General features: G+C 39.3%; 1 protein-coding gene across 2 annotated transcripts; it reads right to left on the bottom strand.

Annotated features, from left to right (window-relative positions):
• Nucleotides 1-124: 124 nt before the first annotated feature.
• Nucleotides 125-11,164, bottom strand: figla (folliculogenesis specific bHLH transcription factor). Of its 2 annotated transcripts, XR_014623154.1 has the most exons (7): nucleotides 10,833-11,164; nucleotides 8,808-8,954; nucleotides 8,613-8,696; nucleotides 6,055-6,201; nucleotides 3,118-3,169; nucleotides 1,707-1,766; nucleotides 125-292 (listed from the first exon to the last, which is right to left on the bottom strand). XR_014623154.1 is itself a non-coding variant. In XM_084360235.1 (6 exons), exons 1-5 carry the CDS (start codon nucleotides 11,031-11,033, stop codon nucleotides 1,749-1,751), a joined length of 597 nt encoding a protein of 198 aa, XP_084216361.1. In that variant the 5' UTR covers nucleotides 11,034-11,162; the 3' UTR covers nucleotides 125-292; nucleotides 1,707-1,748. The 2 variants fall into 2 exon arrangements, 1 of the variants encoding a protein (XP_084216361.1); XM_084360235.1 differs by lacking the exon at nucleotides 3,118-3,169 and having other exon boundaries at nucleotides 10,833-11,162.
• Nucleotides 11,165-17,570: the final 6,406 nt, after the last annotated feature.

Raw genomic sequence — 17,570 nt, 5'->3', positions numbered from 1 at the left:
TTATCATTTTCATTTAATATTTATCAAGTACTGGTACCATGAAGGGTTGTATTGTAGAGTTGTAAAGTTGAATTATTACAGGAGACAACAAATCCTCTCAAGTAGAAATTTTAAAAAACAGAAGCTGTTTTGTACATTTTATTTAAGGACTGCCAAGGATACAGTTTGTAAAACAAAAATAAAAACACATTCATATTTACTCAAACAAAATTTAAATTTCAAAAGCTAAATTAAATAAGAAATAAAATTGCATATTCTTCGAGAAAAATCCTTTCTTCAAAGCAACAGGTCCCTGAAAAAGAAAGAATTACTTTAAAAAACACACCGTTCACTTAAAACAAATACTAAATTCAGTGATTCAGCGACTGCACTGATGCAACTGTTCTCAGTACACCCTGATATCCCTGTAAGTTCTCATCATGGGAGGCATCAGTGCACACTGCTGATACCACCTAACAGTGATGCAGATTTCAAACAATCAACCAGAAGAGGGCACTGTAACAATGCATTTCATATCTGTAGCAAATTACTATTCAAAAATCTGTTCTACTTTGTTCCAGTGCTGTTAAAGAATAAGCATGAAAAAGTCAAAGAGGGGTAATTACTTCTATATGTAAGAGTTCAGTGACCTCAGTAAACCACCAGCAGATGTCTAATCAGCCAGAATAACTTTAAACATCAGTGTCAGTGTACTGGACCTGTAAGTACAGGGTCAGTGTAGTGGTAGCAGGATGATATAAGGGTTTTAACATTGAATAGGTCAATTAACATTGCAACATTTACTGTGGTTGGAAAACTGAATTAATTAGTGCACTGAAAGGACGCAATATCACAGCAGCCATTTTGACTTGTCATAGAAAGAAAAGATGGCTCTGGTCTATTCAAGTGATAGTCTGACAATGATCCAGCAGGACCAGGACCCTGAAACTGAAGCAGCAAAATAGAATTCAGCCTTCATTACTTTGATTTATTACACCTGTGATTTTGCTACTGGACATGTCACCCTGGCTACATCCAGATGTCCACCCTCTGGACTTGCAGACTGAGCCCTTGTGGACTTCAGTTGTACATACCGTGATGTGTTCACTGTCATCACATCAAGCCTGAGAGTGCGTGAGACGGCACGGCAAATATAAGCCACTGATAGACAGACCTGAAGACTATAATAATAAAATCATTTAGATTTACTCTATAATCTTTACTTCTACATATTTCTCAAGTACTCTCTGAAAGTCTGCAGAAAGACCACTTGGGGGCCCCTGCGGGCTGGATGAAAAGTAAGTTTGAAAAGCCCTAAAGACTTGCAGACTTCCCAAGAACACACCCGCAAAGTCCGCTAGTCTGCAAATAAGGTGAAGTCTGGGAAATTGGATGCAGCCTTTGTCTTCCATGAGTAAGTCCTGTGCTGACTTTGCACTGTCAAGTGAAGAATTAATTCAAATTCTCAATCGCCTTTCAGACCACATGGGGGCAACATTTGTATACTCCACAATAATAATAATTATATGCATCAACAATAATTATAATATTCACGGTATTATAACCCCTGATCTAACCAGCCTGATATTTACAGAATGTGTCATGATACAATCATTTATATGCTTCAGTGTTAGTTTATTGAAATCATACCAAAAATTAGGAAATCTGACTTTTACTGAGCATGTGCCTCTGATAACTGATTTGATATTCATGTATTAAAAACCAACCTGGCAGGTTTCCACTATTGGTCCAACTGCTTTAAACATCACTCAGAAGGGTTGAGAAACCTGTTGAATTAAGAAGGTAAAGACATAAGCACTCTTAGTGTTATTTTTCCTGGCTAAGGCTTTAAAATTAAGTAGTGCAACTAATCATTAAAAACATGTTTAAGTTACTCAGGGATATCTCTTATACAAAAGCTTCAACTTTCCACTTTAGACATATTTCTTTATCCAAGGCAGCTAACCTGCAGCACATCACAATAATTCTGTGAATAGCATAATGGTACGTGTGTAAGGAAGGACTGTGACAAACAACTGATTCAGCTTGAATTATCTAATCAGATAAGGAGGTACTTGTGAGGATGCTTTGAATGTCTCAGATGTTTCAGTCAAAGACAGAAGTGTTGATTGCTGATTGTATCGTATTCCTGCCATATCATTTTATTTAACATCTGTCTGATTGTTTATTGTTTGAAGGGTCTGTCTTTAGACCTTTATATGAATGCTGCCTGTCTCATTTTCGAGAGATTGGATGAACTGATTTTGCATTAACTTAGCATATCAACTAAATGTTATGATAATGAAGGTTCTCAATCATCCAGGTCAGGGTAATTCTAAGTGCTGTATCGTAGGCAACTGGACTTGTTTCAGTGTCTTGAAGACGCTTCACCTCTCATCCAAGAGACTTCTTCAGTTCTCACTAACTGGAAGGGAGTTGCAGAATTTAAACCTTGTGTGGGAGTGCCCTGACAGAGTAATTAAGGTCACGTGTGAGTCGTTGACCCAACCGACCTTAATGTGGGATATTAGGGCTGGGTGAGCCCAGACGTGAATGGTAAGCTGTCTGGGGAGGGAACTCGGTACAGCATTGTAGGTGGGAGATAAGTAATGCTGTAGGCCACCTCCTCTGTTCAAAGATGGTCATTCCAGTTTGATGATGGGTCTGACATCCTTCTCCTGTTGGCTGAGCTCTCTGTTAGACAAGTTTTTCTTGTATGTATAGACGTACTGTGTTGTTCATGTCTTTATTTCTCCAGGTGAGAGCTTCTGTTCTAAGTGAGTTGCTTTAAAGTGTCTGTAATGTTTGGATTTAACCAATAACACAAGGAAGAAGCACCACTCAGATCCATCAGCAGCAGCATCAACTCAGTTACCTATAACATATCCAAGCACTTAACCAGTATCCTAGCTCCTTTGGTCAGTAACACTCAACACCACATCAAAAACTCACAGGATTTCGCCAATAAGGCGAGAGATATTACACTAGACTCCAAAACAATGGTTTCTTATGATGTCACCTCACTTTATACATGCATTCCCATCCAAGAAGCTGTAAAGATGGTGAAGAAACTCCTGCTACAGGACAGCACTTTGCCCAGCAGAACCAACTTCACCCCAGACCACAATTGTGACTTACTTGACCTCTGTCTGATGACCACCTTCTTCCTGTACAGTGAAGGTTACTATACCTGGGTAAAAAAGAACAAGGGAAGTGGAAACCTTCACAGAACATGTGGACAATAACATCAAGTTCACGCAGGAAGATGTCAGGGGAGACACTCTGCCCTTCTTTGACTGTGCAGTACACATTGAAGATGATAAAAGCCTCAACATCGAGGTGTGCGGAAAACCTACACACACAGATCAGTACTTGCTGTTTGACTCTCATCACCCACTGTAGCACAAGCTGGGGGTCAGAACTCTAAACCATCGGGCTGAGACCGTGCCCACAAAGAAAGAGGGGAAGGAAAAGGAACAGAAGCACATCAGGGAAACACTTAAAACCTGTGGCTACCCAAACTGGACCTTTGTCAAAACCTCAAAAAGATCCAGAGCAGACAGAGAGGAAGACATCGTCATTCCCTATGTCACAGGAATATCAGAGAAACTCAGGAGGATCTACAATAAACATCATATTCCGGTTGACTTCAAACCTACCAACGCACTGAGGCAGAAACTTGTCCATCCTTAGGACAAAACACCCAGGCATAAGCAGAGTAATGTAGTTTATGCTGTTCAATGCAGCCGCACAGATCTGTACATTGGGGAGACAAAACAACCTCTCTATAAATGAATGGCACAACACAGGAGGGCCAACTCCTCATGTCAAGACTTTGCTGTCCACTCACATCTGAAGGAGAAAAATCATTCCTTCAAGGACAAGCAGTGTATCTCTGGCTCTTCATCTGCTCTTTGTCAGATCATTGTCTCAGCTACAGGGGTAGCAGACATTTCAGGGCTGTCCTCGTGTTTTGAGATAAAGTGATTTTACGTTACTTATCCTTTTTTTATTTTTCAGGGTCAAACTCATCTGCCTGCCTGCTGCTTGCCTGCTCTCCAACCTCAACCACCTGCTACTCCTGGCCAGTGCACACCATTCTTCCCCATTCATAAACCCAGCTTCAAGAAGATCCTGCCATTCCTCACCGTGACTCCTGCTCTCTGCCTCAGCCACTTTGTCTCCATTTACTGATGCACTCACAATAAATTCACTTCAAAAGGTTAACTCCACCAACTCCAGTACTACTGCATATGTGAACAAAGTAGAGCCTGACCAATATGTAATTTTTGGCACCAATGCAGATATATCATCTGATAGACACAGCAGTGATCCCTTAAAATTGATCATCAAACACTTGACACATATATACATAAATACATAATGGAGGCAGCATATTTGACAGTCTAACAATAAACTTTAGTGTCTTAAATAGCACCATTTCAAATTTAATGATTATAAATTACCCCAAGCATCGTCTTTTGCACAAATTTCTTTAAAAAGCCAAAAAGTTTTCATATCAGCCGATATCACCATACACGCCGATACGATTTATCTGTAATAGGCCAATATCAGCCAACCAACATATCTGATGGGCTCTAAAACAAAGTATTATTAAGCCCTTTGTGGCTCCAAAGGAGCTGAATGTAATCTGATAAATTGCCTCCAGTAATGTCACTCAGTGGCAAAGTTGCACTGTGGGTAATGTAGGCACCAGGTTTTAAAAAGCCATCTACTGGTTTAGCATTGCAGTCCGAGAACACTGTTGGACTCATTAGGGAGAGGTTACAAACAAATGATCAAAATCAATACAGCAGAATCAAGAGATATCGCCCCAGCTTCCAGCTTTTCATATTTCTCTCATCTCCCACCCAACTGTACTTAAAGGTGGTGGACAGAAACTCTACATAAAGTACAGTCAGGCAAACCATTATGGCAAAACAGACTAAGAGCGCACTCATACTCGGCAATCCGTACCATGCCCAAGCTAGATTGACCCCCAAAGTCCGCTTTGTTTGACTAGTGTGAGCACTCCATACAGCGCTCAAAAATGGTACACTTTGATGTGGTGTGCTTCGGCACCGTACGGTTGCTCATACAGGAGCACAAGCACGCAACTATGACACAAAATAAGCCACAAAAAAGTTAGCTACGACATGATGATGTATGTACAAGAGGTAACCGTGCTCAGGCCTGGTTGCCGCCGGAGCAATGTGAGTGCAGGCCAGCGGGGGACTGGGGAGAAGGGACTATCGTACTTCAGCATGATATGGAGCAAACGGGCCAAGTGTGAGCGCGCCCTCAAATAACCAGAGCTGAATCACCCACTATTTTGAAGCACTGAACATTATAAGCTTCAAAACTGCAGCATTACAGGGCTTTTGTGCTGGACTGTATGTTATTGTGAAAACATTCCTGTTGTTGTGTTCTCCTCCTGCAGCATCCCATTATCTGCAATTCAGAATCACTTTGATCCCAACATTCAACCAAAATCTCTGCCTTACATACAGTAGAGATCTGATCAAGTATGACTGTTGTTTATGAGACTGTTGTGGATGGAGGAAAAAAGGCAGATATAAGTATATGTACGTGTATTTGGGTGTGTGTGTGTGTTTATGTATGAACAGAAAATGAATGTAACTAAACCAAACCCAGACTGAAAGACCCCCCTGAAATACATCAAAACCCAAAATTCTTATTTTTCTCCTCATTTATGTTCAATTTAATACTGTTTTACATTATTATGTTGTTTTTTTCCTTTACATGCTGTCTCCTGCTACTTATCTGTCTTGAGTCATATGTTGTTGCCTTTGACGACAACAACAAAAGCATTCTGCACAAACAAAGTGTAAAAACTGTTGTAGAAAAAATATATAGCCATAACATGTGTATTGATTTTCTCTTTCTGATCCATAACTGAGGCTTTTCTTTTTCTGAGACTGACTGGGAACATGCATCTTCATAATTGCTGCACTATGTCAGCTGGCTGGACATTGCCAGAAATTTAGCAGAAATGTAGCTGAAAAACACCAAGCATAAAATTAGACTCAATATTCAGAAAGTTAAATGACTTACAGAGGTCTGATCAGGTGCTACTTGGATGATGAACTGGTATGCAGGCATCAAACAGTGTTGCAACACCAGTCTGTTCATATCTCCGTCATCTGTTACCGGTTCTGGAGGCAAAGCAAATTCATCTTCCATCTCTGACATGTTCAGCAACTGTCAGGAAAAAGCATGCAAGAAAAATATATCAAAATATATCCTTCCAATATCAAATAATATGATTATCACTTAAATAGTGAATCCATGACAGTTACAATGATTTAAAAATATAGATGGATCAGCCTAAACATTAAAAGGACTGACAGGTGAAGTGAAGAACATTGATCATCCTGTTACAATGCAAGTTGCTGCTGGGAAACTTTGGGTCAGTTGACATGCACCACCGAACGCTGCTGCTCAAGTCCTAACAAGGATGAAAAAAGTAGATCACATCACTCCAGTTTTTAGATCTTTACACTGGTTTCCTGTCTGTCAAAGAATAGATTTCAAAATCCTGCTGTTGGTTTTTAAAGCATTGAATGTTTAATGGCCAAAATACATTTCTGTTCTGCTGCTAAGTTATGAACCATCCAGACCTCTGAGGTCGTCAGGTACAGGTCTGCTTTGAGTCCCTAGAGTCAAAAGTAAACATGGAGAAGCAGCATTCAGTTATTATGCACCACATATCTGGAACAATCTCCCAGAAACCTGCAGGTCTGCTCCAACTCTCACCTCTTTTAAATCAAGGCTGAAGACCTTTCTGTTTGCCACTTTCAATTAAGCATTTTCAAGGCTTTGAATTGCACTGTGACTTCTATTTTTTAGTCTCGTCTCTTTTAAATCCATTATATTTTAGCTTATTTTCCTATTTTTAATTTGTTTTAATGTTTTGTTCCTACCTGTTTTTAATAATGTCTTTTAATGTAATTGTATGCCCCTGTAAAGCACTTTGAGTTGCCTAGTGTCTGAATTGTGCTATACAAATAAACTTGCCTTGCCTTGCTTTAAGTAATTCAGGTAAAAGACTGGAAAAATACGAACAAGTTACCATTTGAAACACGTTGTGAAAGGGTAAATTTTAACCCAAACAATGTTTTTTGAAACCTAACCAAACACAACTAAAGATATCCTGCCAAAAAGGGACAATCTTAACACAAGACCAGACCTTGTGGCCCGGAGTACCTTTTGCTACATTGCATCTGTCACAAATATCAGTACCATTAGGACACATTTTGTGTGGGAATAATGTAATCCATGCATAACTTTGAACTGGTTCAATAGCAACCTTGCATTAATTGAGCATTAATTGAACCTTGACCGATCCTCTCTATCTCCTCCCTTCACAGCAAAAATAATTCCTTCTTTTATGCTTTTTATGCTTTCCTTCCTTCTTTGGGTAAGCTTTCAAAATGTTTGGAAATATTCTTAAAATGTCTGACCAGCAATTAATGGAAAAATTGCCTTGTTGAAGGGAGTATGTTTCTTTCAGCTCCATAAAAGATGGAAAGTGATTATTTATCTACAAGTCAGCAAATGTTTTCAGACCTTCATCCCTCCGGTGAACAAGCCAAACAGTGGCAACTCAAAAACATAAAAAAAGTGAAATATTAAGTGAACTTAGTGAAAAAATAATACGTGTAGAGTATAACAATGTTCCAAATGGGATACAGATCCCGATCTCTTGGGTGAGATTTCCTGTACTTAATAGGGGTCGACCAATATGGCTTTTTCAGAGCCGATACCGATTATTAGAAATCAAGGGGACTGAAACCCTCTTACGATACAAATTACTCAAGCACTGTATTTAAGTACAATTTTGAAAGGGAACTTGACTTGAGTATTTTTATTTTCTGCTACTTTACTCTTCCTCTCCACTTCATTTATTTGATACATTTAGTTACTAGTTACTTTACAGATTTAGATTATTCACTGTTTATAGCTATCAATGTGAAGTGTTACCCATCAGATATTGTTGTGGCGGGAAATTCTGTGACACGACTGAAGACAGACGAACAATGAAAGCGATAGCTTGATGTCTGACTAATGTACACAAATTATAAAAACTTGACCGGAGAATCATTTTACACATAATTACGTGTTAAGTCCAATGATTTTGATGTACAGCCGAGACATAACATTTGTGTTGCAGAGCCCTGCTGCAGTCGATACGTGTATGGAAAGTAATACAAGATGGATTAACATGGATCTTATCTGAGTTCCCTTCCTCTCTTCCCTATGGCAGTCCAGCTGATCAGGTTGAATGATTGATAGATGCTGTGGGCAGTGATCATCTCAAAGTCCACTGCTCTCAAACCAAAACACCTGATTTCTTCTCAAATGCTGATGAATGTATTTCTCCCATAGGTTATACTTGTTTCAGCAATAAAGCCGAAACAAAGAAAAATGAAGTGGAATTTGAAGGAGCTGGCTGAATGTGCCACTAAAGCAAAGCAAGTTTGATTTTAAAATACTGACCCTCATCTTTGTTTGTGTTTTTCACACATATCAAACTAGAAATGTAGGGGTCATCCCCATGGTTGCCTTGTCTGTTTCCACTGCACAATATCTAAAAAAAAAACAATACTCACATCATCCCCTCTCCATAGGTCACTGCCCAAGCCTTCAGTCTGACCATAAGTGATTGCATTCTTTAGGAAATCAGTCCCATCATTCTGACAAATAGAAAATAACACTTATCACCATCTCAAAACAAATTGCCGTGCAGTCCTTGGGAATTGGCAGAGGACACTTTCTATTCAAGTTCTGATGAATGCCGTACTTACGCTGTCAGTATCCTGCAAAACTGCAACAAGCAATCGAATGTACTCCGTCGCAGCTTTAAGTGTGTCCACTTTGCTTGGCTTACGGTCTGGTCGCATTAGTGGCACCATGCGCTTCAAGCGGGAGAACATGGTGTTCAAGTTCCTGATCTGTACAGAGGTTTCATATATATTTATATATATCCTTTTATTATGTTTGATTTTCATCATCAGACCAAACAGACTGACAACTACAAACCAACTCCCAACACACAAACCCCACATTCAAAAACAACAACAGAAACAGACCAGACAGAGATTTATACACCAAAGTTTCAGCCTAAACAAGACATATGACAAAGAATGTCCCATACTTTCAGATATTTCACAAAACCCACGTGTGTTGCGACAGGGCCTTTCAAGATGTATCCCTGAGACGGGCTCCCTAACCCATCTAGAAAAACAAGGAGCACTGGTAGCCTTACATTCCTTTAGATTCATTCTCTTTGTCACTAATATACCAAACATAAGAGTCTGCTGTACAGTATGTGGCAGTGTAAGAGAGGCCTCGGAGCAACCAAACAAGGCAATCAATGCATCAGGTTCAATATTTAGAATTTACAACTGAAGACATCCTGCCAAAAAGGGAAAATCTTAACACAAGACCAGAATGTGTGGCCTAAAGTACCTTTTGCTATATTGCATGTGTCACACATGTCGTTAATTGTTCTTTAGAATAATGTAACCCATGTATAGCTTTGAACTGGTTCAAATGCAACCTTGCATTAACTGAGCATTAATTGAACTTTGATCGATCCTCTCATCCCCTCCCTCCACAGCACCTCAGGCAACTCCACACCAAGATCTGCCTCCCAGGCAGATTTGATATATTCAGATGATACTATTTGAAAACAGTAAACACATTTTGAGACAAAGTGTTTTGAATCAGGTTGTTGCCTCATTAAAGCATAAAAAGAGTGTTTGTTGGGTAAGCTTTCAAAATGCTTGGAATTATTCTTAAAATGTCTGACCTGTAAATGTAGATAAACAAAATAATGATTGAAACAAATAGGTGCCGGTCCCGTTTTATTTGTTTTATTTTAATTTTGCGGGGGAACAAGTAAAATGATAATGATGAATAGAGTCAGACCTCTAAAACATTTAATTTGTCTTGACTTTATCTTCCATTGCGGACTATATGAGCTGCAGCCGTTTTGTAAAGCCATGTGTTGTTTTTTTGCCCTGATTTGATCATAATGTCCGTGTGCAGTTTTCTACAGGGCTCTGTACAGCAAATAAAGCCGGCACATGTCATTTGATGTTATTCTGAACTCAGTGTATGATTTCAGTACTTCAGTTTAATGTACTTCAGTTTCATGAAAACAAAGAGAGTTTGATTATTTAATTTATTTAGGCATAAAGATTTTTCTCTTCTGATTGAAAATGTCTTCCCCAAAACTACATAGTGCACCTTCAAGACATGTTTGAGGAAACTGATCGTAAACCCTTTATATCGATTAATGCATTTTCCTAGTTTGACTGAAAGAATCGAGTCTGCTTTCTCTCACTTACTGCCAAACTGCATTTACAATTCCTTGAATTTAAAAAAGGGCCATGCTTACTGCCAAATACAAAACTCATAAAACAAGATTTAGGCCTGTATTTTTACCTAGAAGTGTGCATAGTCAAATTATGTGTATTTAATAATCATATTGCAACCACGCTGATTAAAAGCATGGAAATAAAGAAGTAGCTGACTGTTGTTGGCCTATTGAGACCCAATCAATGTAGCTGGACACAGTATGAGCTTGGAAAAAACACTGTACTGCAGGTATTTGATATGATTGGTGGTGTGTGGGATGTAATCACAGACATATTTCTGCAACACTTCTCATGGCAGAGGAAGCAGCTGCTACCTGCCATGAGCCAACTGTTGGCTAACGGTGTTTGGCATGAACGTGTCCTCTCGACCCTGCCGAACATATTACAATATACCCATCATTTCTTCGTGTCAATTAAATGATAAGCTCATTTCCAGGCAGCACTCACTCTGAGTCGTTCCTTGGCGTTGACCAGTTCTCGTTTTTTCACGGTTTCGTGGAAGTCTTCAGCGACAACATACTTGCCGTCCTTCCCCCGTCTGAACTTCTCGATGTTGCTGTAAACAGGGAGCGCAGACTCGCCCGTCAGTCGCTTCAGGATATCGCTCATTAATTCCTCCTCTGGCACTTTCATTCCAGCGAGTGACATTTATGTTAAAGTTGCCGAGCGGTCGCTTCTTGTCACATTATTTTCCTGCGCTGTGTAATAACACTGAGAGGGCGAGCAGCTCCGAGGGTCACACACCTGTGCTGCGGGTTTAATCAGGCCGCTGCAGCAGCGCGAGGCTGTCCGGCGAAGAAGAGTTGGCCTCACAGGTAAGGCAGCTCCAGCAGGCCACAGCACCTCTGCTCATCGTTGTTTGTATCAAAAACTGTTAATTCCCTGTGTCACCTGCAGCACAACTAGCCTACAGCATTTGCAAAACAAAGCTTATTAACGGGGCTACTTGCACCGTGGGGTATAGTCACCAGAGACAGAATGAAAGCAGGAAAAGAAAAAGAAAATATCAAACAACTTCATGTGAAAAGTTTAAAGGTGCACTATGTATATTCATTGATTTCATTGACAGATTTTTATGCCTAAACAAACTAAATAAACATTTTTGATTGATTGTTCGTCCGTGATTATATTTCACACACCACCAATCATATCGAATGCCTGCAGCTTAATGGTTTTTCCAAGACATTGTTTGGGGCTCAATAGGCCAACCACAGTCAGCGACTTCTTTATTTCCATGCTTTTAGTCAACATGGTTGCAACATGCTTATACACAGAAATACACTTGTTTATTCGCTTATGGAACAAATAAATATTTCTGACCTAATTGATATAATTATATAGAAATGCAACTCTTAAAGGATGACTGAGTTCAGAATAACATCAAAAGACCTGTGTGGGTTTTATTTGCTGTACAGAAATATTTGCTGTCTGTGTATCATCCGTTCATGTATCTAAGTGCACTTACTGTGTTGTAATAAAGTACAATTTTGACCTACTTGTTTTTCCATTATTTGCCACTTGATACTTTCACTCCATTACTCAATTTTCCTAGACAAATATTATACTTTTTACTCCACTACATTTATCTGAAAACGTTACTTTGCAGGTTGCTGCATCAGAGCCAAAGCAGCACATTTTTTAAGATGAATTTATTTCATTGGCAATCAGATTTCTTTATTTTTTTTTTTAAAAGCAAAGCAAAACACCTATTATAAAAATCAGAGAAAGGCTGAATATTGGAGCTGATCATCATACAACATACATTTAAATATAGCCTATATGTAATTTGCTTTTTGATAATTAAGTAATATTATTGCCAGAGAATTACTTTTGATACTTTTAAGACTTTTACTTAAGCACTATTGCGTGTGGGTTGCGGATATCTTTACTTTTACTTGAGGATGACTTGGTTACTTTATACAACACCTTTATGCCTTTATGTATAAAATCTGTTACTCTATGAATACCCTACACTCTGTTATGGAATAAATTATTTCGTTCACTTTATGTACCCCACAGCCTTGATCTGACCCTTTTATTGAATCTTTATTAAATGGGTTTAGTATTCAATTCTGTATTGGTGCAGAGTTTGTATCCCATCTTTGAGGTCAGTTTTGGTTGCCTTACCTGAACCTGAAGTACTTTTCCAAAAACAATCATATCCAACAGCCCGTATGGGCGGTAGACTCTCAAGGGTCATATGGGTAGACAGTCATCTTGTTATTTACATAAGAGAACTTCAGTTACAGGATTTAATCTGTTCAGTATGTTCAGGGCTCATTAATGTGGAATTGCTGGCATACACTTCTCAAAGGACATTGAGAAGTAGCTGAGATACAATATAGCAGTTTTAATTACTTTGACATCTAAAACAAAACACCTGCATTGATAAGTTGCCTGAAAGGATTTTACATAAATACCCAACTTATGGTTCACTTACAAGAACACTTCCTCAGCAGTTTACAATCAGCAGATGGATGTAATTGTGATTGAAATCGTGCTAAAATCATTTATCTATTATCAAAAATCCTGTCGTTGGTCAGCGTGGAAATGGACCGAGATCTCCCTTTTCAATTGTTCTAAGGCCGGTTGTTTGGTCCTCACCAGGGTTTGACTGACAGATCTCACACTAGCCCAAACGAACCACACTAACTGGGACAACGCACCAGGGTCTGTTGATCATTTAATAACACCAAGTAAGGCAAGGCAAGGCAAGGCAAGTTTATTTTATAGGTGAGGCGAACAACCTTACTCCTGACTTGTTAAGGCAAAATCCATCTGCCTTGAAGAGGTGTCTGCGTTCCCAGAAAATGTTAAAATTGTCAATGAAGTTCACTGATTGAGCGGCACACTTTGAGCCATCTGTTCAACATCAACAGCCTGCTGAATCTCTCATCACCTCTTCAGACAGTTGGTAGAGGGCCACTGACAAACAGAGAGATCTGACTTTGCTCAACAGATCAATAAAGTCTTGTTTCATTACCACAGATTGTTGTTTCACAACATCAGAGGTCCCTGTGTGTAAAATGACAGATTTCGCTGCTGGATGTTCAGCAACAATGTCCAAAATTCTTTCTGAGATGTCAGAGACCATATCGTTGGTAAATCAAAGTACTTTGGTGTTTTTCTTGCTGCAAAAGCTTCTTACCTCCTTCACAGCACCATCACCCGCAATCAGTGTTTGAGGCCCAGTCATTAGCTCTCTCTGTTGCCCTTTACTTTTAGGTTTGGTCTCATATCTTTCCTTGTTCTTTGAGGATAAGGTGTTTTTCAGGTCGTGGGATGGAGAGCTTGTGAGGTCATGTGAGCATGGAGCAAATCTGTTCTTTAGATGTGTTTTTGTTATTTGAGTAGGTTTGCTCTTACTTTTTCTTTTTTCACTGCTGTCCATGGCTGTTTCCTCCTTGGTACGGGGGTTGAGGAGGCACTCCTTTCAGATGACAGTGCAGGCCAACCAGTCGCATCACAAATCTCAGGGCACTGAGCTCTGCCTGTTACTCTGCCTGTTACTTGTTCTCCCATATTCAACGGGAAATGTTTTATCTTTAGGCTTATCTTTACCCTAGGCTAAGGTCGCAGTCATTGTCACTCTGCTTTCCTTGGTTTGCAATCTTTTCAACTAATGCATTGTGAAGAGTTGATGCAGGGCTACATTCAAAACCTACTCATCTGTTGTGCACTGTTTATTTACTAAACAGATGTCTCTTTTCAAGAAGTGTTGTTTTTCACACTGTGTCGATGCATTTCTGTTCTTCTCCTCTACATTTATCAGCTTGATGAGTTTGTTGGCCTTGGTTAACTGTAAATGGTGATCACATTTATGCTCTCTTTCTCATTCACTCCAATTTCCAGTGCTTTACCCTGAGCTGCTGTTAAAAATCTCAAGCCTGTGAGACTCAGAGTGGTTGGAAAGATTCACCTGACTGCCATCATGGGCAAACTTTAGTGAGGGAGTGTTTATAAAAGCCAGGTGTGTCCTGTTCAAGTCCCTCTGTTTCTTTGTGTGAGACCAGGCTGCCACATCAGTACGTTTGTTTTAACATATTCTGACAATTTGTCCCTGATATGTTATTGTTATATCCTTTAAGCTACATTTTCATGCACCCAGATGCATGAGCGTAGGATTGGGTAGGGAGTGATGCTAGGGACATGTCCCCACCAATATCCGGTGGGTATTCCATCCATCCCAAACAATCAGCCTACCTGCTGCAGTCACACTACACATTACCGCCCGTTAAAGAGAAGGATAAGATTAAAACTAAGCTAGATGAATAAATATTCCCATGGTATGGAATGATTATGAGAGAAATAGCAATAATCATGAGATAAAAGGTAGGAATTATGAGATAAAAGATCATAATTATGTGACAAAAAACTTGAAATTAGATTAGCTTGAGATGAGAGTCATAAGTATGGGTTAAAGTCATAATTATTAGTTGAAATTGAGATATAAAAGAAATAATTTTCACTTTCTAACTCATAATTTTGACCTTTGTATGAATTATCTGTCTTTAACTGGGTCATTTTGCTGCTAAATATATTTTTAAATAATAATATTTTCTAATTCCTTTTTAATGCTGCTCCTTCTAGTGTGCATTATGTCAGTATTTATGAAATCATGACAACAAGTGCTTAAACAAATAGCACTACACCCCTGGTAATTTAACTTGTGTAACTGCTCTCCTCTCTCTCTTTCTGCCCTTCTGGCGCCAGCAGACACCTAGAAACCTCCCGGCAGGGCGCACTTTCAAACTCTTCACAGTTCAATATCTGTGATTTCCTCTGTCCCCGCCAATATCAAAACCAAACCTACATTGTTACCCAGATGTCTTATTGTTTATATCTCTTAGGTTATGTCTACATGCACCCAATATTTAAATGAGTATTTGCCTTCTCACCAGACTGTGGTGCATTATTTGGTGTTGTTTGGCACCTACCCCTACTTACCTGGGAAGAATCTTAAGAGCTGAGAGCTTAAGACTCCTTAACACTACTGGATGCATTAATAATGTAATCTAACTTTGTTCTCCTGCATTTAAGGCATGTATGGCAATATATTAATTTATGTTTGTATTGTACAGAAAATCATCCATCCTATCATCCAAGCATCCATACTCAGTAAATGGTTAAGCAGCTCTTGGATCCTTGTGAATGTGCACACCAGTCAGATGTTCTATGGTCCTGTCATCCCCCGAAGCACTTTTGATATTTGAATAAACAGTCTTTTTCAGCTGCTGCCTGCAGGCGCAAAGCCACTTAGAAGAGCTTGTTTTTGCTATTGTCTGAACCAGGTGCTGAAGGTCTGAATAGCACATTGAGTTGTCAGTCGACCCTGAATCACCCTGGTAACACATTGTTAAGAGCTGCTGAGCAGGACCCAGGGCCCACTCCCTACAGCAACTAGCTATGTTGCAACTAGATATGCATCTAATAAGTTCTACCTAAAGACACTAGACTTCACTAAGGCCCAAAAGTGGCCTTGATATCAGGGCTGATAGAGCAATGTCAGAGAAGGGAATGTAGAAAGTTTGTTTCATAGTCATGAAAGTGGGTTTTAGTGGCTGTGTGGGATGCTCTTGCTGCAGCCTAGTCATACTTCCACCTGCAGGACAGCAAAGAGGAGACCCACCGAGACCAGAGGCTGCTAAGAACCTCCAGCTGGCTGTGAATCAGAAGGAGTGAGCTCTGAGTTAGTGCTGCTGGGACATGAGATATTGATGAAAAATATATTAAAAACAAATTTAGATATTATCATATGGCTAGTGTTGTTTGATTTGTTGTGAGATTTTATTTACACCACATTGCCTCTTGGCCGCACCTGTGCTGTAGAAATCTTAAGTTCACTTACCCGTACATGAATGGAAGAAGCCACTCATTATCATGAGCCTGAACATCACTGCCATCACTGAAAAGTCATAATGCTTGAGCAGTCAATGCCGAGTAAGTGTTTTCTAATTTGACAACATTTTACAGCTTAGCTCATCTTGGTTTTACTCTAAAGGTCCAGTATATACTGTAGGTTGTAGGGGGTCTATTGTTAGAAATGGAATATTCTATAAATTATTATGTTTTCATTAGTATCACCTGAAAATAAGAAACCTAAAATGAGCCTTTTATGGCTTATAGAGCGGACAAACCAAACACTGGTGCTAGGTGCCACTGAATCCTACACACTCTACCTTTAAATCACATTTTGATGTGATGTGAATGTTATTGCCTCATGCATTTTGTTATTATTACACAGGACAAGCCGTTCAGTTTAATTTACCCTCTGTACACATACCAGCTTTTTCTTATTTTAGTCTATACCCCCTGTGACCAAGCATAACTTTGAAGCTCATTCTATAAATAATTATTCATCTGATACCTGGATCACTTGCTTATTTCACTATGAGGGGGTGTTTGTATGTCATGCTTTCAACATGAGGGCAACCAGCACAGATACTGCGTTAAAGAGTATTTTCTGCTTGACCGTTTCCTTTTGTAAAGAATGGTCAAGGCTTTGGTCACAAGCTGCACCAGGTGCCATGAACATGCCTGTGGAACAACATTTTCTATTTAAGAGGACAGTAACTTAACACAAATAAAGAAACAGAGAGATTTGAATATGTATCTCCAGCCTTAAATTTATAAAGTTTTCTTTATTATTTAACCATTACACACTATGCAAAACAACATCAAACATACAAAGCCTCTTAGGCATGTTGACTATCTCAAATGCCTGTAGGTGTAGGCTGTATATCACCCCCTGCTCCTCTCATGTCTCCTCTGGCATCAGGCCACAGCAAGTTGTTAAAGTTGTTTTGTAGCATTCCAGACATCACAGTGAGGCTGAATATATTCAAAGGACATCAGAATGACAAAATAAAAGCAAGTTTCATCATAGCATGAAAAATACATTCATTCATAAGAAGGACATGACAAGTGCTTTCAATACACACACAGACACATAAACACATTCACATTAAGTCACCCACTCAAAAGCCATGCATTGGTACAGTGCATGATCTTCTGCTAGCTTTACTGTACTTACAAAGCATTTCTGTGTTGTTTCATTCTACAGGGACCTCAAACTGACGACTAGAGTTAAGGATCAAATCAAATCAAATCAAATCAAATCAGATCAAATCAGTTTTATTTAGATAGCTCAAAATCACAATCGCATTGCCTCAGTGGGCTTTACAA

Source organism: Pagrus pagrus (genome assembly GCF_965226575.1).
Source record: "Pagrus pagrus genome assembly, chromosome: 8".
Taxonomy (NCBI): Eukaryota; Metazoa; Chordata; class Actinopteri; order Spariformes; family Sparidae; genus Pagrus; species Pagrus pagrus.
The sequence above is the reverse complement of the archived record's forward strand: the minus strand, read 5'-3'. Positions and strand labels throughout refer to the sequence as shown.

What these genes read in the sequence shown, in the direction of transcription:
- figla (XM_084360235.1), bottom strand. Translation starts at nt 11,033, where the DNA reads ATGTCACTCGCTGGAATGAAAGTGCCAGAGGAGGAATTAATGAGCGAT. An exon ending in ACGCCAAGGAACGACTCAGA is followed by an intron (nt 8,955 to 10,832) that starts GTGAGTGCTGCC and finishes ACCTCTGTACAG; the next exon opens with ATCAGGAACTTGAACACCAT. An exon ending in ACCTATGGAGAGGGGATGAT is followed by an intron (nt 6,202 to 8,612) that starts GTGAGTATTGTT and finishes TTTTCCTGACAG; the next exon opens with TTGCTGAACATGTCAGAGAT.